At 43.1% G+C, this 18,777-nt stretch overlaps 1 protein-coding gene across 1 annotated transcript in view; it reads right to left on the bottom strand.

The window, feature by feature from the left end:
- Positions 1-18,427, bottom strand: part of npas1 (neuronal PAS domain protein 1) — a 39,149-nt gene extending 20,722 nt beyond the window's left edge. Inside the window, exons 1-3 of the mRNA XM_020639308.3 lie at positions 17,712-18,427; positions 8,099-8,260; positions 6,402-6,637 (exon numbers count right to left, since the gene is read on the bottom strand). Coding sequence (XP_020494964.2) covers positions 6,402-6,637; positions 8,099-8,193 — 331 coding nt within the window. The 5' untranslated portion in view covers positions 8,194-8,260; positions 17,712-18,427. The remainder of the gene's footprint in view (positions 1-6,401; positions 6,638-8,098; positions 8,261-17,711) is intronic.
- Between the last annotated feature and the right edge of the window lie 350 nt (positions 18,428-18,777).

The raw sequence follows: 18,777 nt of genomic DNA, 5'->3' as shown, positions 1-18,777 counted from the left end.
ACACACACACACATTTATTACTCCTTCTTTCGTCATACACACGACCATTTACACACACACAGCCCATCTTTCCACCACCACAGTGTCAACCTTTTGAACCAGGTTAGTATGTTTCCATGGAGGCAAACCGGAAACAGAAGCGGCAAACCCCCCTTTTTTTTTTTTCTCATTCTCTAATTTCTCTGTCTTCTTCTTCTTCTCCGCCTTTGTCTCACAAGTCTGGCTTGAGCTGCCGTAGCTTTATCCTTTCAAAACAAGAGCCTGATCACCTGCCAAGTTGTTTACTAGCATCCAAATGTGATGTTTCGGCTGTTCAACAGACAGAGAGAGGGAGAAAGAGTGACCCTAATCGTGGTGTCCCTCTGTCGCAATTATCTTCTCTCCCTGACATCCATCCCTCCCTCCTTCTATCTCTCCTCTATCTCTATCTCTGTCTCTCCTCCCTTGCTTCTTTTCGCGGTCGAACATAATTTGAGTGCAATTAACTTCCCTTAAAAGCCCTGGCTGCTTTAAACGCCGTGAATTAGAGGGGAGGCAGACACAGGGAGAAAGAAGAGGTGGGGGAGACAGAAGGGAGACTAGGGGCGAGGGAGACAGAGGCAATGAAAGAAAGGAGACAAGGGTGAGAGAGAAGGGAGAGGGAATGAAAGTCAATGTCACCATGGCTGGGGAGGATAGAGGTGTGTTTGACCTCACTAACAGAGACAGTAAAACACTTGAGCTGGCCCTGTTGCTGCTGTGAGCTGTCATTGTACTGTACCTTGTAAAACACTGAGGGGATCTCCAGCTACTCTGTTGTTGCACTTGCTCAATAAAGTCTGAGTAGTTTGTGTTCCAAGTATTAAATCAACTACAAAATGTACTTCTATGGAAATGTCACTATTTTCTTCTGTAATAACCTGACCTGAATTAAGATACAGTACATTGCAATCATAGACTGTGTGTAAATAAGGCTCTATCTCCTTCCATTATACAAACTTGAAGCCAAAACATTGCCTAGTCGAGCGCAGACATATTGTGCTGGTGATATAATTTAGAGCCAAGAAATGTGCAGAAGGGAATCTAGCTGGTGGAGCCACTGAATTGACCAAAACACACCGTGAACTTCTCACATAAACCAGCATGATATGAACTCATTATAATGTCAGACACCATGTAGCAAAATGCATTTTTGACGTGTTAATTAATTAAAGTTTGCAGCAGTTTACATGGATGACCTACTGTATACTGCAGCCATACAGCAGGGAGAGCTCTAAATCATTGGGATTTACTTTTGCTTTTCATTTATTATACAGTCTATGATTGCAATACAGGACATTTCTGAAAACAATTTGTTCTTTGGACGAAATAATGACTATGTCGTTTTTACAAATCTAGGTCATTAACTGCATTTGTTAATGTTGTGAATTTGTTAAAAAGTCAATGTTTGGCAACAATTACTGGGTGTCATAACATGACTTTTGTGTTCATGAAAACTGTTTAGGAGTTGAATTTCTATTAAACTCACTGGTTCAAATTAGGTCAGGATTTAAAGAAACATAGGAGGCTTTATAAATGATAAGGGGGTTAGATAGTTTGAGTGACAGGCGGGTGGGATTGGCTGCCTGATGGGTGCTAATTTCAGTCACTGAACACAAACTCCCAAATCTCCAATATGGTCAGTTTTGACTAAAATAAACAAAATGGCAACAACAACGGTGCCAAACGAGAGGATTAAAAACATTAGTCAACAAATAATGGTCAGATCTTGGTCAGCAACATCCATCTCTTAATCACAGTCAATGAGTTAGAGGTGAAACACGCTTCAAACTTTCAAGACCAGGAGGCTTTTTGAATCTAAAATCTACCGAACTTAGTGTAGTAGTGAGCAGCTGTTGTCTTATTCAGTGTTTGGGTTTAATTCCAATTAACGATTAATTGGTTAAAATTGTTAAATATACAATGTTGTATTGTTGATGCACCTTTTTCTCAGCCATAAGTGTGTTGGATACATGACTGATAGAAATGATGAAGTCAAAGCTACAAAGATAAAACTTAACTTAGGTAAAGATAAACCAGAATGATCTTTTATCTGGACATTTAAACAAGGAGGGAAATAGAACAAAAACAACTGTTCCCTAAAGCAGAATTGACTCAATATGTAGAGGTTTTGAAATATAAATGATCTCAAATAAAAGGGTTGAGTCCTTCGATGTGCTCTGTGAATACATACAAGAACGCACACACTAACACACAGTGAATGGAATGAATATCATGGGTCATTTTACTCTCCTTCCTTTCCTTTTTCGTTTGCTCCCTCCTTCCATAATCTGTCTCTCTCCTCCTTCTCTCTCTCCCTCCCTCTCTCTGTGAAGGTCATGCAATTGATTTTCCTCTGTCTATTCATTTTTCAAGACTGGCTTTGAAACGTGGGAAGCAGACAAAAGCCACACCGGCCCCTCCCCTTCCCTCCCCTTCCCTCCATACATCCCTCCCCTCTCCTCTTCTCTCCTCTCCTCTCCTCTCCTCTCCTCCATCCTCCACCTTCCTCTCCGCTCTCCACTGGCCCTCGCCCGTCCAAAAACCCTCGGACATGAGGGAGCGAGTGAAGGAATGCAACCTCCCCCTCCTCCTTTCCTTTCCTCAGACTCCTCTTCATCCTCTCATCTTTATTCCTTCTACATCGGTCCCTTCCCCTCCTCTCCTTTTCAGCTGGAACTCTGACCACATTCCACTAACAGAATTAAAGTCATGCATCACACTTAAAAACCCTGCCAATGCATTGTGGGTAGACTTGTTCAAACTGATGTCCAAATTAGCATTGCATTTTCAGCCTTGGCCCCGCTGAGGCTGTATGACCAGCTTGTAGAAATCTCCAAGCATTTAATAAATGACTTAAGATATCAGTAGAAGAAATGCCCGAAACAGTTCAGACTCTAATGTCATTTGCAGGTAGAACACGCTGCAATTCAGTGTGCTTTTAAATGCCTCACAATATCGGTGACCTTCGTGTAGCTGCTGCAGGATTCTTTATTTACAGCTATGGTTTACATTTGTCCCGAGCTTTTCATTGTAGTGTAAGCAGCACAACTCACATTTGTCTTTCTACTTCACTTTCAGCTTATGCGTGGGACAGCAAGGCTACCTGCACACCGACTTTTCTAAACAGCAGTTTTTTTTTGTCTGTCAAGGCCAAGAAAAGCAAAACAATTCACTACGTGTGAAGCTCACTGAAAGCCATGACTATGTGTGAGTATGTGACTATGACTATGAGTACGTATGGATATCACTCAGACATTCAGATTGTGCAGCGCTGCATGCCTGATTAGATATCGATGGATCCTTTTGGATTCACCCTTGATAATGTATGTTCTCTTTAGAAAAGGGCTATGCATGTTTTATAGAATAGAAGATATTTCAGTGGGATACTTTTGATTAACAGTGTGAAATTCAGATCATTATTATTACTGCTTTGTATTGAACTTCAATAGTTTCTAATTACTGTCTGTAAATACTCTGTGTGTGCCTTTTAAACGTAAAGTCATGATATCCTGTGTAGCTGTCGCAATAAGCATTAAAAAGATCAATGAGTGCGTTTACATGGACGTTAGTGTTACAGACTTCATTAAGTATCCTGTTGTGGTTGTGCATGTCATGCCATAGCACGGAAAGATGGTGTTAGTAATTACATTAACAAATGCTCTGTTTCCCCATGACAATAATGTGATAGTGAGCCAGCTTGCACAATACCATCACACTGAATCCGAGCCAGCCAATCAGAACTCAGTTATCATTAGTGAAATGATTTATACCTGTGCTTTTTTAACACTAATTTTCTTACTTTAAAAATGTCCTGATTTTTGTGGTATGCGATGTATCCTGAAGTGGACATTGAGTAGGTTTACATGGACTTAAACTTTTTTTTTAAGTATCCTCTTTTTGTGTTTGTGTAAACATCATATCCTAATTTTAGAAACAGGGATAAGCCCCGATCCAGATTTTGCGAGCCGGAGAACTCTAAGGGTGCGGTCACACTGGCCATCCGTACCGTGCCCAAGCACGCTTCAACCTTAAAGTCAAAAGTTTGTTTGGCCAGTGTGACCGCTCCGTGCCGTGTTCAGGTATGGTACACTTCCTTGGCTTTGGCACACTTTGGAGAGGTGTTTTTCGGCACGGTACACTTCATGCACGAGCACAAGCACGCGGGTACACAACGCTGACAGCCTTCATTATGGAGAAATCCAGAGTTTCATGGCTGTATCTGACTAAAATGACTCAAAGTAAGCTACAAAGTAGCTGTCATGTTCTCTGTGTTGTTCTCCGATGTGCGGCCGCGGACTCGGCCGCAGACTCGGCCGTGCATCTATATTATTTTTTTATTTATTTATGGCTGTGTCTGATTAAAATGGGTTAAAATAAGCATCAAAGTCAGTAAAGTAGCTGTCATGCTCTCTGTGTTGTTGACTGGGCGTCCCTTTTTTGTTCCTCTCTCTCGAGTCCGTCTGTTTGTAAACACGCTTCATAATAACATAAAGCGTGCATGTGTTGTATTACGACGTTATGTACAAGAGGTAATCATACTTAGGCCCGGCCAGTGTGACCGCGGGCCGGGAATGGCGCAGCGGGGGGCCAATCGTGCTTGAGTACGGCACGGTACGTATGGCCAGTGTGACCTCACCCTAAAAGAAAATGGGAAACCATGGCACATGGCACCGAATTTCCCTCTGGGATTAAAGTATTTCTGATTCTGATTCTGATTAATTCGCCTTACCCCGGTTTCTCCAAGCTGCTGACTACCTGCGCAGACAGGCAGCATCCCAACAAATCAAACAAAGCAGCAGCAGCTACAAGACCCTCTTACTTCTGGAGCGACAAAGACACAGAGTTTCACATCTGTGCTTTTCCTGCGATGGCAAGTCAAAATGTCTGCTGTGAACGAGCCTTTTCAAACGGCCATTAAGATTTAGGAACATTCTAAATATATGAGTGTTTTCTGGGGCCCTTTTTGGGGATCACCCCCTCCTCTACTTTTCAAAAACAAAAGTAATTTGTCAATTGCAACAATGACAACAAAGTTAATCTGACTCACATTTCTTACCAGCATCTCCAAAAGTCATGAAATGCTACCCCAACCCATGAGATCACTTAGTTCGCTTACATAGTTATGTAATTTGGATAAATTTGTAATGATGAAGACATGTTGGTTATTAAAAGGCCTTTCCAATAAAAAATATTGTCGTTCAAATCACAATTTAAATGATCTTGATAAAAGTATTGATTTGGTATTGTTAATAATATTTGGGTCGTGCATTAGCACCACTTTCTCATCTTTATAAATCAACATGTGAACAGGCATCAGGGTTTATATGGCGGTATAACGAGCCTACACACTCACACATCAGCATGGCTTCAACATGACACACATTTTTTGCACATATTTCCACAAATCGGTCAAGAACAGGCACGAACACAAAAATACACACATAAACACACACCTCTAATTGTAGCAGCATCGTTTCCCTTCAGTAATAGTAGCAATTAGACAGGCTTTATAATTACACTGTCCTCGTTATATAGTTAATTTCTGTAATTACAAATCGCACCAATAGTTCTCTCCCTCGATGTGTATCATCAAACTCCTTCTTACACACATAAAAACACACACTTTCACACTTCCAATCGATACATAAATCCTTCTCCCACTCCCACCAGCCTATGGAGAGTCTTTGTATGATTATGGAAACATGTAGGTTTACAGGCCTGTAAATGAACATGTGCTTGGCCAGCATAAGTAATTATAGTCACTAATAGAGGACCGGATAATTGTCCTGGTCCTCAACATATTTTTTTTGGCATAGGGTTTCTCTGTGGGTGGGAGTAAATGGGCAGACTGCTGCTGAGCACTTTTGATTGAGGAGGGACATGTGAGTTGAAACACAGGTTTTGATTAGTTTGTGTCTGAAGATCTGTGCTGTGTCTTTTCCTTATAGGATGAGCTGCATGAATCCTGATCTGAGACATGACATGAAAGCACAATTTAAGCTCTTATCAGGCGTTTTAGCAGGTTGTGAAACAGACAGAAATAAATTAATAATTCGTCAAGTGTCTCCTGGGTAGCTTGCATTGACATGTGTACACCTCAGCACTGGTGGAAAATGTAACTTGAATCATAAAATTGTACATAACCAGAGGGTGTAATTAAGTGATTATTAAAAGTGCAGATAACGTACAATAAGATGCTATATTGCAATGACTGCTGTATTGTTAAGGTATATTGCCTCTGAAGGGCAAATACAACAATGGATCAGCAGTCAAATGAAAGCAAATGAAACATTATGAGAATTTCAATATGTGATCTGAATGTCCTTCATATAGAGAACCTGACTGTTAATCTTGTTTTTAGGTGTCTCCCTTTTGCTTACCTTTGCAGTTGCTGTCTCCCTCCATCAGTGGGCTCCAGGGCGGGTCTCCCTGGCTGGCAAAGGTGCGCATGTGCAGGTAGCTGATGGTCAGCCGTATCACCGAGGCCTTGTCCAACTGGCTGGTGATGGCGCCAGGCAGAGGCAGCATCTTGGCCAGCTCGAAGAACTCAAAGTTCTCCTTCCCCCGCCGCGACCGAGCCGCATTGCGAGACTTCTCTTTACGCAGGTTCTGAAGACTGCGGAGGGGCAGAAAGGGGGTTGGGTGTTTTTACGAGTGAAAAAGACAAGCGTGAAGGGGTGTGGAGGGGAAAGAAAGTGGTAATTGGCAGAAACAGATAAACAAAGGGAGGAGAATCAACAGGAAAAGGGCAGAGAAATATTCTGACCCAGTAACGGGTATCACATAATGGCCTTTTACTGACCACCTGTAGATTGATTCTTGCTCTGTATAAATGACCTGAGCTCCGTTCAGAAACTCATTCCATAAATACACATGATATTAATAGCTCCTGCAAGTCTTTTGAAACAATCTCCATCCTGCCCTTCTACAGATTGCCTTCGTAATTACAGACAAACTCTATCCCTCTGTATTTCACAGCAGAGTCCTAATAATGCCATTTGCTCCAAAATCCAATATGTGAACACACACATACAAGCTCTCGCTGACTATCTCACACTTTCCTCCACTTGATTCCCCCCCCCCCCCCCCCCCCCCTTTCCTCTCTCTCCCTCTCTCGCTCTCTCTCTCTCATCTGGACCCGGGCTGGTGAGCTGAAACCGTGATTGAGGGATCAATAGGAGAGGGAGGGGCAGAGTGACAGAGGGGGGCCGGGGCTCAGGTAGCCTGTCTCTCTGATTGGGTATTGACTCTCCTCAATGGGGCTTGAGTGGTGGAATTATGTTGTCACAGCCACTTCACAATTTGTGTTGGTGCTGCGCTGGAATAAAGTGTGCGTGTGTGTGTGTGTGTGTGTTTGTGTGTGTGAGAAAGAGAGCCAGAGGAGCAGGACGGACCAGCTTTTCTCCCTCGTGTCTGTGTTGTTGATTCTCCTCCCATGAAAGACCACTAGTGGGGGGTGTGCATGTGAGCAAAGAAGAGAAAGAACACAGAAAAGGGCTGTGTATTGTGTTTGTACATATGTTTGTATATTAATCAGCTGACACAGATGTTGTATTTCTCCCTGCTATTCTCTATTAAGGGTGCACTGTGTGTGTGGTTTTGTGTGTGTGTGTGTGTGTGGACTCATGCTGCCAGCCTCTGTAACATCTCATTATTATACCGCCTCGACCCCGGCCACAGAGAACAATCAATACGCACACATTGATTCTGCTTAGTTTTTATATCCGCCTGTAAATGACTGCCCATTAATAATTCCGGCCAAATTTACTTAATCTCCTGCTAAGGGGAGGGGGATTCATGGCTCTGACAGGATTGGCAGGTGGGCAACAATACCAGTTAAATGAAGCGGCAACAAGATCAGACTTATGTTTTCTAGGTTGTGTTTCATCGATAAGAAATTCTTCTTCAGGCTGTCACTGTGTGCAAGGGTGCTAAGGCATGGATTTCACCTTGCAGAAATTAATTCATGGACATGCATTCAGGCTTATACAGTATCAGCATGTGTGTGTGTGTGTGTGTGTGTGTGTGTGTGTGTGTGTGTGTGTCTGTGTGTCTGTGTGTGTGTGTTGTGTCTCACCAGGGCAGGGTGGGAGGCTTGGCCAGTAGTCCTTGCAGGAAATCCCACTCCACACTTACACACTTCCCCTCGCTGACAAACGGCATGGTCGCCATCCCAATCACGTGCCGACGTCGGCGTTAACGAAGGCTCTGATTGGCTGAGGGTGTGACGGACTCAGACCTTGAGTTCAATGACAGACAGCAGAGGAAAGAGGAAATAAGAGTTTTGAGTAATGTAAGTAAATTCACAAGTTAAAGCTATAAAATAATCATGTCCGATACAACTTCGAGCATTTTTGGGATGTTCCATTTAAAAGGTTTTTCGAAACCTTGTATTCATTAACAGTTATATTTATACTATATTGTATTATATTATATTGCTTAACAGTTTCTTTCATTGAATAAAATACTTTTTAAGGCTTGAGTGAGCATGAAGCCTTTTCTCAATTAAGGACATTTGTGACATATCCACTTTTACATTGAAGGAATTTTATTTTTGAGAATATCATTTATGTTAACATGCTTGGATGTAAACTCAACTTACAATTTCTTACCTAATCTATCTGAAAAATTGGTTTCCTAAATATGCTTGTTGAAACTAGCAGCCATATTTTACAAAGAGGGAGAAAGAAAGAAAGAAAGAAAGACAAAAAGAAAGAAAGAAAGAAGGATGTTAGGTTGACAGAGAGCAATTATGTACAGTACGTACTTCCCCACTTAAAGGTCAGGGACTGTTCCCAAGGTAAAAGACATAAAACAAAACACTAAGCCACCTTTGAAGCCAAAATTAAGCTGAAAATCCCAGATGTCCAAACGCCTCCCCTCTCACTGAGAGGATATGCAAACTTGTTTGCGACTGGACTTTGAAACAAACATCTCCAAAGATGAGGCACATCCCGTCCGTTGCCCACTCCTCCACATCTATTGATGCATTTTTCCAGTCTCCGACACCTTCTCCCGTGGTCAAAGTTGCCAATATTCTTCAAATGTCCTCAAAGAGAGCCCTGCTCCTCACCAGTCACCCTCCCCTCATTGCTGTGTTGACATTTAAAGGGCTGGTGTGGCCCCGAGCACACCCATGTCATGCCCTTGGGCCTGAGATGCCCTCTCTCTCTTTCTTACTTCCTCTCACTCTCTATCTCTCTCACTATTTGGCCCGGCTGGGTCAGCACAATCAACTCAGTAGAGCTTTGCCGGGGCGGAGGAAAATGGATTATGTCTCCAGTTTGAGCATTGCTATGTTGACCTTGGTTAAGAGGGGTCAGCAGAAGCCGGGCAGGTTTGGCAGATATCATTTCACAAATCTAGGCTTAAACAGCCAATGTAAAAATGTATGCAGGAAAACTTCTTGGACCAATTTCAAAGGCAGAGGAGTCAACGTTGGATTCACCCCAGAGAAAAGATGGTAAAAGGGGAGGTCGGGTCATACACCTTTAGTAGTTAAAGGCTGAAATAAAAAAGCAGAAAAGTATTCTTTCTACTGCTAACAGTCTTGGCCAGTGAGAAAAAGAGTGGCCTCAGTAGAAACTGAACAAATGGTTATTGCTTGGGGTGTCGGAATAGGCCAGTGGTTATGTCGCACGCCCCATGTAGATAGACTATAGACCACGTCGCAGCTGCCGTGGATTCTAATCCGACCTCGTCCCATTGCTGCATGTCATTCCCCACTCTCTCCTCCCAAAATGTCCTGTCTCTCTTCAGGAGCCTAGAGGTAAAATCATCAAACACTGATAACTACCAACAAGACAGTACTACAGCTAAAGCACACCAGACTATCTGTAATTAGACTGATTATTTCCATGTAGTTACTGTCAATGCCTGTCATAGCCAACGTCCAGTCTGTGTCAGACAGAGCCATCTACAGCGTGCAGACCGGTATTGCCATTGGAATCCATGGATTCACAGTGAGTGGTAGTGTAACACTTGAAACCAAGCAGGATGAGGTTTTTGTCAGAAAACACTACTTAGCATGTAAAAGATCATATCAGTAGAGAGATAACGTATCACACTAACCTCACAGTAGCTTTATCCTGAGCAGACTTAAGAGAGAATGCTAAAGTCAGCATGATCACATGATCAAAGGGACAACGCTAACATGGAGCAGTTTAGTCTACCATACTCACCGTTTGAGCTTAGCACATTATCGTTTCCTAAATAACTTCAAGTGCAGTTGAGGCTGATGAATTCATTAGTGTTTCAGATTTTTGGGGTATTGACAAAACTGCTGAAGAAAATTAAAAGCGATACAGAACAGCTAAAAACTTAATGCAGACACAGTGTGGTAAATACATTTTGGCAATGTATAAGCCAAAGGCTGTATCACAAATCAACTGTCCTTTTTTTTTTTTTAAACGCATGATTAATTGCGATAAACTTTCTTGGCTTTGGGAGCGTACTGTCAGCTTGAATTTGGTTGTATCAGATTCTGATCACTTAAAATGGATTGCCCCATAAGTTGATTTAAGTCACTAAGAGAGTGGTAAAGATGCTAATTTGATCAATCAAGGGGAATTTTCCGACGCAAGATTTAACCCTTACGCAGGGTGCTTACATTGACAGAATATTTTGTCCCTGGCTAATGTTTAAGGCTGAGGCTTCACTCGACTATAGGAAACCTATATCTGCTTGTCTAAAGCTTGCACACTGAGACATTGACAGTGCTTTTTCACAAAGAGTCTGCTGAAGAGAAGACAGGGTCGAGCTGAGGGCAGCACACCTCTGTCTAACAACTTCACCTTTGTCACCTTCTCTATCTCACCTGGTTAAATGTGCTACATGCCAATTTCAGCTGCATACAGTAGGATGGAGGGATTAAAAAAGGAGACAGAGGACGGAAACAATTTACCCTCACATTTTCACCCACACATATACACATGCATGGCTTTTTTCCATCCCATACCTGTATGTTTATCTCTTAATTGACCCTATCTGTGCTTATCTAATCTCTCCCCCCATCTTTCTGTCTCGAGCTATCTCTCCATCTCTCCCTCTATCAGAGCAGACACAGGGGCGTAATGGACAGGGGCCTCCACAGTAATTATTCAATCAGCCTCATAACCTTGTCGCAGGTTGGGCGGCCCATTAATGCACTCACCCAAATGGACCCCGCCACTTTGACTGCTAATGCTCTGGCTAGCTAGCAGGCAGCAACAACAGGCTGAATGTCAGAAGTGTCATCTGGACGCAGAGTGTGAAACAATCCGCTGAGTCGACTTATTCTGTAACGGCTCAGTGGGAAATATATGGAAAAGGAAAAGTGTGACTTCTGAGAGCACTGAGTGTAAAAATATACGGCGCCCACAGCTGTAGAGATCAACCTGTATCAAGTGTGACCGCAGGTGTTCACGATGTGTTGCTGCAGTGCTCCATATTCATCAGTGTAGTTTATGTGAGTGTGTGTTTGAGACCCCTGCCCTATAGAGCCATGCACTTTTGGCACGGCCTCAACAGCAACAGAGCGGAGGGCACTGCGGCGAGCGTACACAGCCGCTGTTTGCCGTGCGTTCCCTCTCTGGCTGCTCGCTTGGCTCCTGCTCTGTTTATTTTCAGCGGGGACGTTTAATTAGGGCCTCCAGCTGTCAGTGGTTCGTTAGCCTGCCCCTCCTCTCCCCGCGTTGCCCCTCCCCGCAGGGAGCTAGGGGCATCAGGCAAATGAACACATTTAAGTCAAACAGCACGCAGACAGACAATAGCCTCAGTGCCATGCCACCAGCTCCCCTAGGTAGAGACATGGTTGTTTTATGCCTCATCTCCTCAACCCCTGGGGCCCAATATAGAGGCTGGCCAAGACTGTGAATGTGGAGGCAGAGGAGGTTTCATAGCTCCACAGAGACCACATGCACGCTGCCATCGTGCAAAGGTGACGAGTAGGCTCAAGCTGTAGGGAAAGGGGGAGGATAATAGTTTGAGCTCTGAAGGTTTTTATGATTTCTGTCAAGTTCTGAGGAGTTTACTATCCAAGGAAGTTATAAAAAAGGGTTTAGGGACAACCTACAGTATTTTTTTTTATTTCAGATAAAGTGAAAAAACACACAGGAGTCTTTTCAAGTCTTGAAGCTTGCGTCTTTTTTTAGATCTAGTCTTGGTGGAGATTAGCCTGTCAGCGCCTTGCTAAAATAGCACCCCTGGAGTCTGTTTTACCAAATCTGCAATATTCAAACTTAAACTTTTGTTGATATCTGTACTGGGACATTTTGACTAGTTTCTTTTGCACCCCATAGATGAGATGACAGGAGCATTGAACAGCTGATTTATCTGCAGTTTGCCAATAACAGCCCTTTGAGAAAAATGCTCAGGACAGGCTGGTCTGGCTTTGGCATGTTAACCACACTACACCTCATCTCTGTCTTCCCTTTCTTGTTTTCTGTCATCTATCAATTGTCTGAAAATACTAGAGCATTAGTATCTTCAGACTCTCTTACAGCTCTTTTCCAACCCTCTCTCTCTAATTATCTTCGACTTAAGGTCAAAGTGAAGTTCACATACCACAGCGATGTAGATATTCCGGCGAATAATATTTTATCAGAGGGAACGCTCAATATCATGGAAGATGTAGCAAACACGGTTGGAAATAACATGCACAGAATATTTGATGTAGCTAGTTTTCTATCTTGCCTTTCATGTTGTTGAGTAGTTGTAAATGAGCGTCTGAAGCGTCCGGGGAGATGAAGTTTGGTATTCTGGTTGGAGGGCTCAAAACTACTTATCATGCATTACGGCCCTGGTTGGACCTCAAGATTTGGAAGTCAAAAGACTTTTTAATGTACAATTTTTCAGCCGCTGATCAATCGACAGCTGCTGGACATGAAGCCCCCCCCCCCCCCCCCCCATATCTATCAGTATTCCAACTTGCTCTGCATTCTGCTTTAGTATCCGAGCACCGGCTGCGGTTGACCTTGACGACTCATGATCATTCCAAACCAAAGGTTTCTCTCAAACTCTCAAGGGCCTTGGCGTCCCTCCCACCCCTTGCTCCCCTTCCTCCAATCCCTCCGCCTCTCCCATCATCCTCAGCCCCACATCCCCTCTCCTAACCCCCTCTTTGCTCCTCCCTGGCCCCTGCCTGGGTCATTAATTATCTAATGGAATCAATACGACGTTAGATTGGACCAGAGTGACCCCGCCTGCCCTCAGGTATCTCCACGTTGATGGAGAGGAAGAGGAGGGTTCGGGAAGGGTGTAAAGGAATGATGATAACAACCAGCAGTGTACAGTCACTGTGTGGACCGTCCCTTCACGGGAAGAATACAGAATAAAGAGATCAGTGATTAATAAATGATAAGAGAGGGGGGATTGGAGAGCGGATGGGGGATGAAGGAAGCATAAGTTGAGGTGGAGAGAGGTAAATCAGACAGTGAGAGAAAGAGAGTGAGCGGGAGAGGAGTGATGGACGGATGAAGACGTATATGAAAAAAAAGGAGAGAGAAAGAGATTTGCTAATGTTCACCCATGGTAATCAATATCTCTCCCCTCCTCTTTTATTACAGAGTGCTTTGGTGAATGAGCTTTGATGTCCACTCCTCACGGGCGTGGAGCTACGCAAGCTCCAATCCATGCCTGTCATAATTACCATCCACATCGGGCCCCAGTACACACAAACTATTCACTCCCCTTCACCTGCACTGTATTAAATATGAAAGTTCAAAGTAGCTACGCACAACAGCGTGCTGTATTTACAACATTAGCCTGAAAAATAGAGAACACCGTCGAGTGGATTTTTGAAAAAAAAGAATGTCATTCCTCATTTTGTGGAAAAAAATTCAAGCAGCATAAGAAGTAAAATAAGGTTGCAAACTTTATCCTACAAAGTGGTATGAATTAAAAGAGTGACAACTTCTGTGGCAACCAATTAGAATCATCAAAAATAAAAGAAACAACGTGTTACCCAAATTACTAGACAACTTAGACGATTTGACAAAGAACCACTTTATCTGGTGCCAGCACTGACAAGTAAAACTGGACACTGAGAGGATATGATAGCATGATATGGATAAAATGTGTCCTGTAATTTAAAGAGTTCATCATTAAAATAACTCACCAAAACAACCAAAATATAAACTTTAAATTAGAGTGAAATACAGCAATAATAGAAATAAATAATACAAATGTTAAGGCCGTCATGAACCATCCCTGACCTTTATGATATCTATGCCTAAAAGTCAAGACAAAACCCTGTGCCAACAAAACTGAACAAGTTCAACAGCTGCTGTAAACTCTGAGGTTAAATACTCCGACCTCTAAGTCAGAGGATCAAATAGGGAGGTCAATCAAAAGCGCTTCAAAGGGAGGATTCTCAAAATAGTCACGTTACTTTTCAAATGCTTTTTTTTTTTTCCAAATTTTATAAAGTTATTTGTGTTGAACAAACAGAAAAAGGTAAAAAAATAAATAAATGGAAAGTTCTCTCTCCGAGTGTGAAAGAGTCGGCTAAGTGGATGCAGGTTTCTCTCTATAAGGCAGAAGATGGTAAATCCACTCCCGCAGGCAGAGACCACATCAGCCCTGACCTCCAAATAACCACAGGCCAAAGCACAGCACACAGGGTCACTCACTCTCTCCAACACACACACACACACACACACACACACACACACACACACACACACACAGATGCAAGTGTGTGCTTGGACTTGAAAGTAAACTCATTCAGCACAGCGATGTCCACATGCTAATACAGACACATCAATTAGCAGGGTGCAAAAGTCAGAGTTCAGAGCACAGTCAAACTCTTCATAGGAGTTGCACAAGTTGTGTAGGTGTCTCGCTGCACCATGGGGACACCCTGATCCTTCGCAGGCCTCGGACTAGATTCCCACACACTGCTGGAAGCTTCGCGCTTTGTTTAAATATTTTCACATCTAGTGTTAACTTTTCCGTTTCGTCGTGGCATAAATAAGTTAACAAAAGAGATGATGATGAGAGGTTAGCACCTGATCTTGCATTAGACTGTGACTTTGGATGCCTTCACATCTTGTGCACGTCACTAAGTTACTGTGTGTGTGTGTGTGTATGAGTGTGAGTGTGAGGATCCCTTTAGGCCGGTGTGTGAATGACAGCAGGGGTTATGTAAGGAGCCACAGCGGGGCCGGAGCGGACAGTCCGAGCGGAGATCAGGTCAGCAGAGTGTGACACTAAACACATCTCCCTGACACCACGCTGACACCCTCTGTCACAGACCCACACACTGTCTGTCAATGCTCCTCACACACACAGACACACACACACACACACACACACACACACACACACACACACACTCAGGCAGGCACAGCCAGAGAGAGAGCAAGGCGTGTGTGAGCTGCTGTCTGTCAACATAGCAGACACTGACCACCTTAGTGTGTGTGCGTGTGTGTGTGTGTGTGTGTGTGTGTGTGTGTGTGTGTGTGTGTGTGTGTGTGTGTGTAAGGGAGCAATAGAAAGAGACAGAAAATATCAAGAGATGCAAAGGAAGAGGAAGTGGTGAGGTACCTGTCTACCTGCGACGATATCAGAGAGGCACGAAACTGAAATAACTTGAAAATGACTGATATCACCTCTATCTGTTCGTGTGAGAGTGGTGTTTATGTAAAAGAACTCTTAACTTGCAAAGAAAACCAGATGTTACCGTGCAAGATCATCAGAAATACACACCTGCACCGAAAATATAAAAACAGGTTCATCTGCCTGCCCTTGAGAAAAAAAACAGCTACCTTATATTAAACATTTTTTTAGCTTTACTTTTTGTCTGCCGTCTTCAAACAGAGCACTTTCTTGCCAACAATTTCACTTGCACAAAGTCATCCAATTCAGAGTCTGTCACACAGTCGCCCGCTGGCATGAACCGCAGCTCCTTAAACCCAAAAGCCAAAGAAGAATCTTGCATCTGGGTCTAATATAAAAGGCCTGAAGCGAGGTCACGACCAAAGAGCCCTGCACATGCCAGAGCTGAAACGGATGGAGTGGCTTAGAGGCTCAGTGGTCCGGGGTATAAACTGTACCACGTACGTGTGATGACACGGTCTCAAGCTGTTTCGTGTCAGCGCTTCTACATACATTTATTGCTGCTGTTTTCAATCTCCAAAGCAGGAATACCGACTGAAAAGTAGATATATAGCTTCTATAAAAATGTGAAATCCTGAAAAAGTGAAACAAAATACTGCTTTTTTTTGCAGTAAATGTCAGATCACATAAGAGCATGAACAGACATTACTCTTTTTTACTTATCGCACCACTTTGACACCTCGTCCAGACACCTGAAAGAGTGAATCTGTGCTGCAGGTAGTTATTTGCTTTGAATTTATCTCGAGCACCTGCTTTCTCTGCAGGTGTGTGTGCAAATGATGCTGCTGGGCCGGGTACCAAACACAGCAGTATTTATACAAAACAAACAACTCAGATTCTGGATAAATATTCAAGGAGGGTATGACAAAAGCACAAATATGGACATATGGACAGACACATGTGCAAACACAAAAAGGGAATCTTGCAGGAATCTAGACACACATTTTTGCACACCCATATAAAGAAAATGTTAAATCAGTGCTTGGCTTCTTTAAGAGTCTGACTTTTACAGAAAGTAAAAGACTCTAACTATCAAAAAAAAAAAAACTGCCTTTCATCACAAACAAAAAAAAAATCAGAAATCAGTTTGTGATGGTTGATGTTATTATTTACCGCACAGCAGCAATGAACACTGTGCGTTTGTCACACTCATTCTCCCAATTTTTGGACCACCTGCTGCAAACACCCTGAAGGCAGTAAATGTTGCAAAGCCAGTAAACTGTGACCAATTCTGCCTTTGCAGGTTGAGACGGACATGCAGCCGCGCTCTCTCTCTCTCTCTCACACTTGCTTCTGTAGCTCAAACTTAAGCACACACACATTTTTATCAGAAAGTGTTTTGGTAATTATTATTGCAGCCATTCAGCACAGAACATAAACAGACAATTATTTGGATACTCGTAAAAAAGCAAGGATTGAAATAATCCGCAGTGAATTAGTCCATCGGTTACAATAAATTGATGAAATGCAAAAAGCCCTTTGAGTCTTTCAACATTTAATCTAGACATCTGATTGAATGAATTGTTAACATAAATTGTTTTTAATTCAATTACAAAACTGTGCATTTGGTGCTCATATATGCACACTTATATTTACATGTTCTGTTATCAATTGTTCATTCAAACAAGCTTTCACACAGTAAAAGATGACATCAGGAAAGCAAAAGAAAGGTCCATTTAAATATAAAACTTTTCATTCTTTTTCGGCCGTTTACTGATTTTACTCTTTTATTAAATAAATTCTACAACCTTCTGCTATTTGCGTAAGGGCTCATAATTTAAATTGTGTAATCGATCACATCCTAAAGTTAATCGTTGATGCTCAAATGCTGATATTAAATATCAGAGAAAAAAGAAGACACCTCAGGTGTAAAGTTAAAAAGTCCTCTTTCACACATTAATAAAAAAGATTTAAAAAGATATCATTGACCTATCAGAAACCATCAATTTAAAACTACATGCAGAAATCAGACAAAATCTGACTTTAGAACTTTACAACTGTGTGTGTGCGTGGAAATGAAGCATGTGTGTGGGAAAGTGAGTGTATACTCGTGCATGTGTGTGTGTAAGTTGTTAGATCCATTATCAACTCACCTGACGGGCATTTCCAGCGATCAGTCTGCTGCTGTTGATCTGATCCACTTTGTCTCTCTTCTTCTTCCTCTTCTCCTCTTTCTCTTCCTCTCCTCCGCCTCTTCTACTCCGGAGCCCCTTGCTCTGCCCTGGCAGTGCCCCCTCCCCACCACCACCAACTCCACCAGCAGCACCTCGGGCTTAAACACAGCAAACAAACACTGTGTGTGTGAGCCAAAGGGAGGATGGGATGGGGGGGCAGTGTCGGTCCCCTCACTTTTCACAAAAGCTGTGGCAGTGCAGCCGGACACATCGTGTGGACTCCCGTTTGCAAAAAAAAAGAGAGTGTGTATGAAAGAGAGAGACAGAGTAAGAGAGGGGGAGAGAGACAGAGAGAGAGAGTGTGTGTGCGTGTTGTGTGTGCGCGCTAGCTGATGTAGCTCTCCCTGGCTCTCAGACTCACTTCAGCAACACTCTGCTCTGTTGCTTCTTGGAGATGGACTCGGATTAGGACACAGCCAGTGTGAGAATCTCTTTCTCGCTCTCTCTCTTTCTCTCCGTCCTGCTCTCTCTCTATTTCTCTCTCTCTCTCTTCAGCCGGCATGCTCCCTCCCACCCTTCCTCTCTCCCGCTCACTCATTCACTCTCCTCGCTGTGCTTTTTTCTTTTCATTTCCTCTTGGGAAAGCCGTGCACACCAGTTGTCTCTGCCTTCAGCTGCTTCCTCTCTCTCTCTCCTTCTCTCTCTCTCAGTCACTAGTAAATATAAAAGGCATGCTTGTACAGCCCCTTCGCCTCATTCTCTCTCCAGCTCTCCCTCCCTAACTCGCGGTGTCTCATGCTTGCGTTTACCCCCACCTCGCCTCAACACCCCCTCTACCCCCCTCGACACACCACTTTCTTTCTCAGTGTCAAAGCTGCCTTTCAAATGCTGATTAGCAGCCGGAGTAAAAGAGAGAGAGAGGGAGAGAGTGAGGGAAGGGATGACTGAAACAAGAGGGAGATTCCATCACATCCACACGGCTTGTAAACTGTGACTCTTGTCCCGTGCAAACACACACATGTACAAACAATCACTTGTTTGTTTA

Source organism: Labrus bergylta, chromosome 11, assembly GCF_963930695.1.
Source record: "Labrus bergylta chromosome 11, fLabBer1.1, whole genome shotgun sequence".
NCBI classification, from domain to species: domain Eukaryota; kingdom Metazoa; phylum Chordata; class Actinopteri; order Labriformes; family Labridae; genus Labrus; species Labrus bergylta.
Note: the sequence above shows the minus strand (reverse complement) of the source record. Positions and strands in the feature narration are given on the sequence as shown.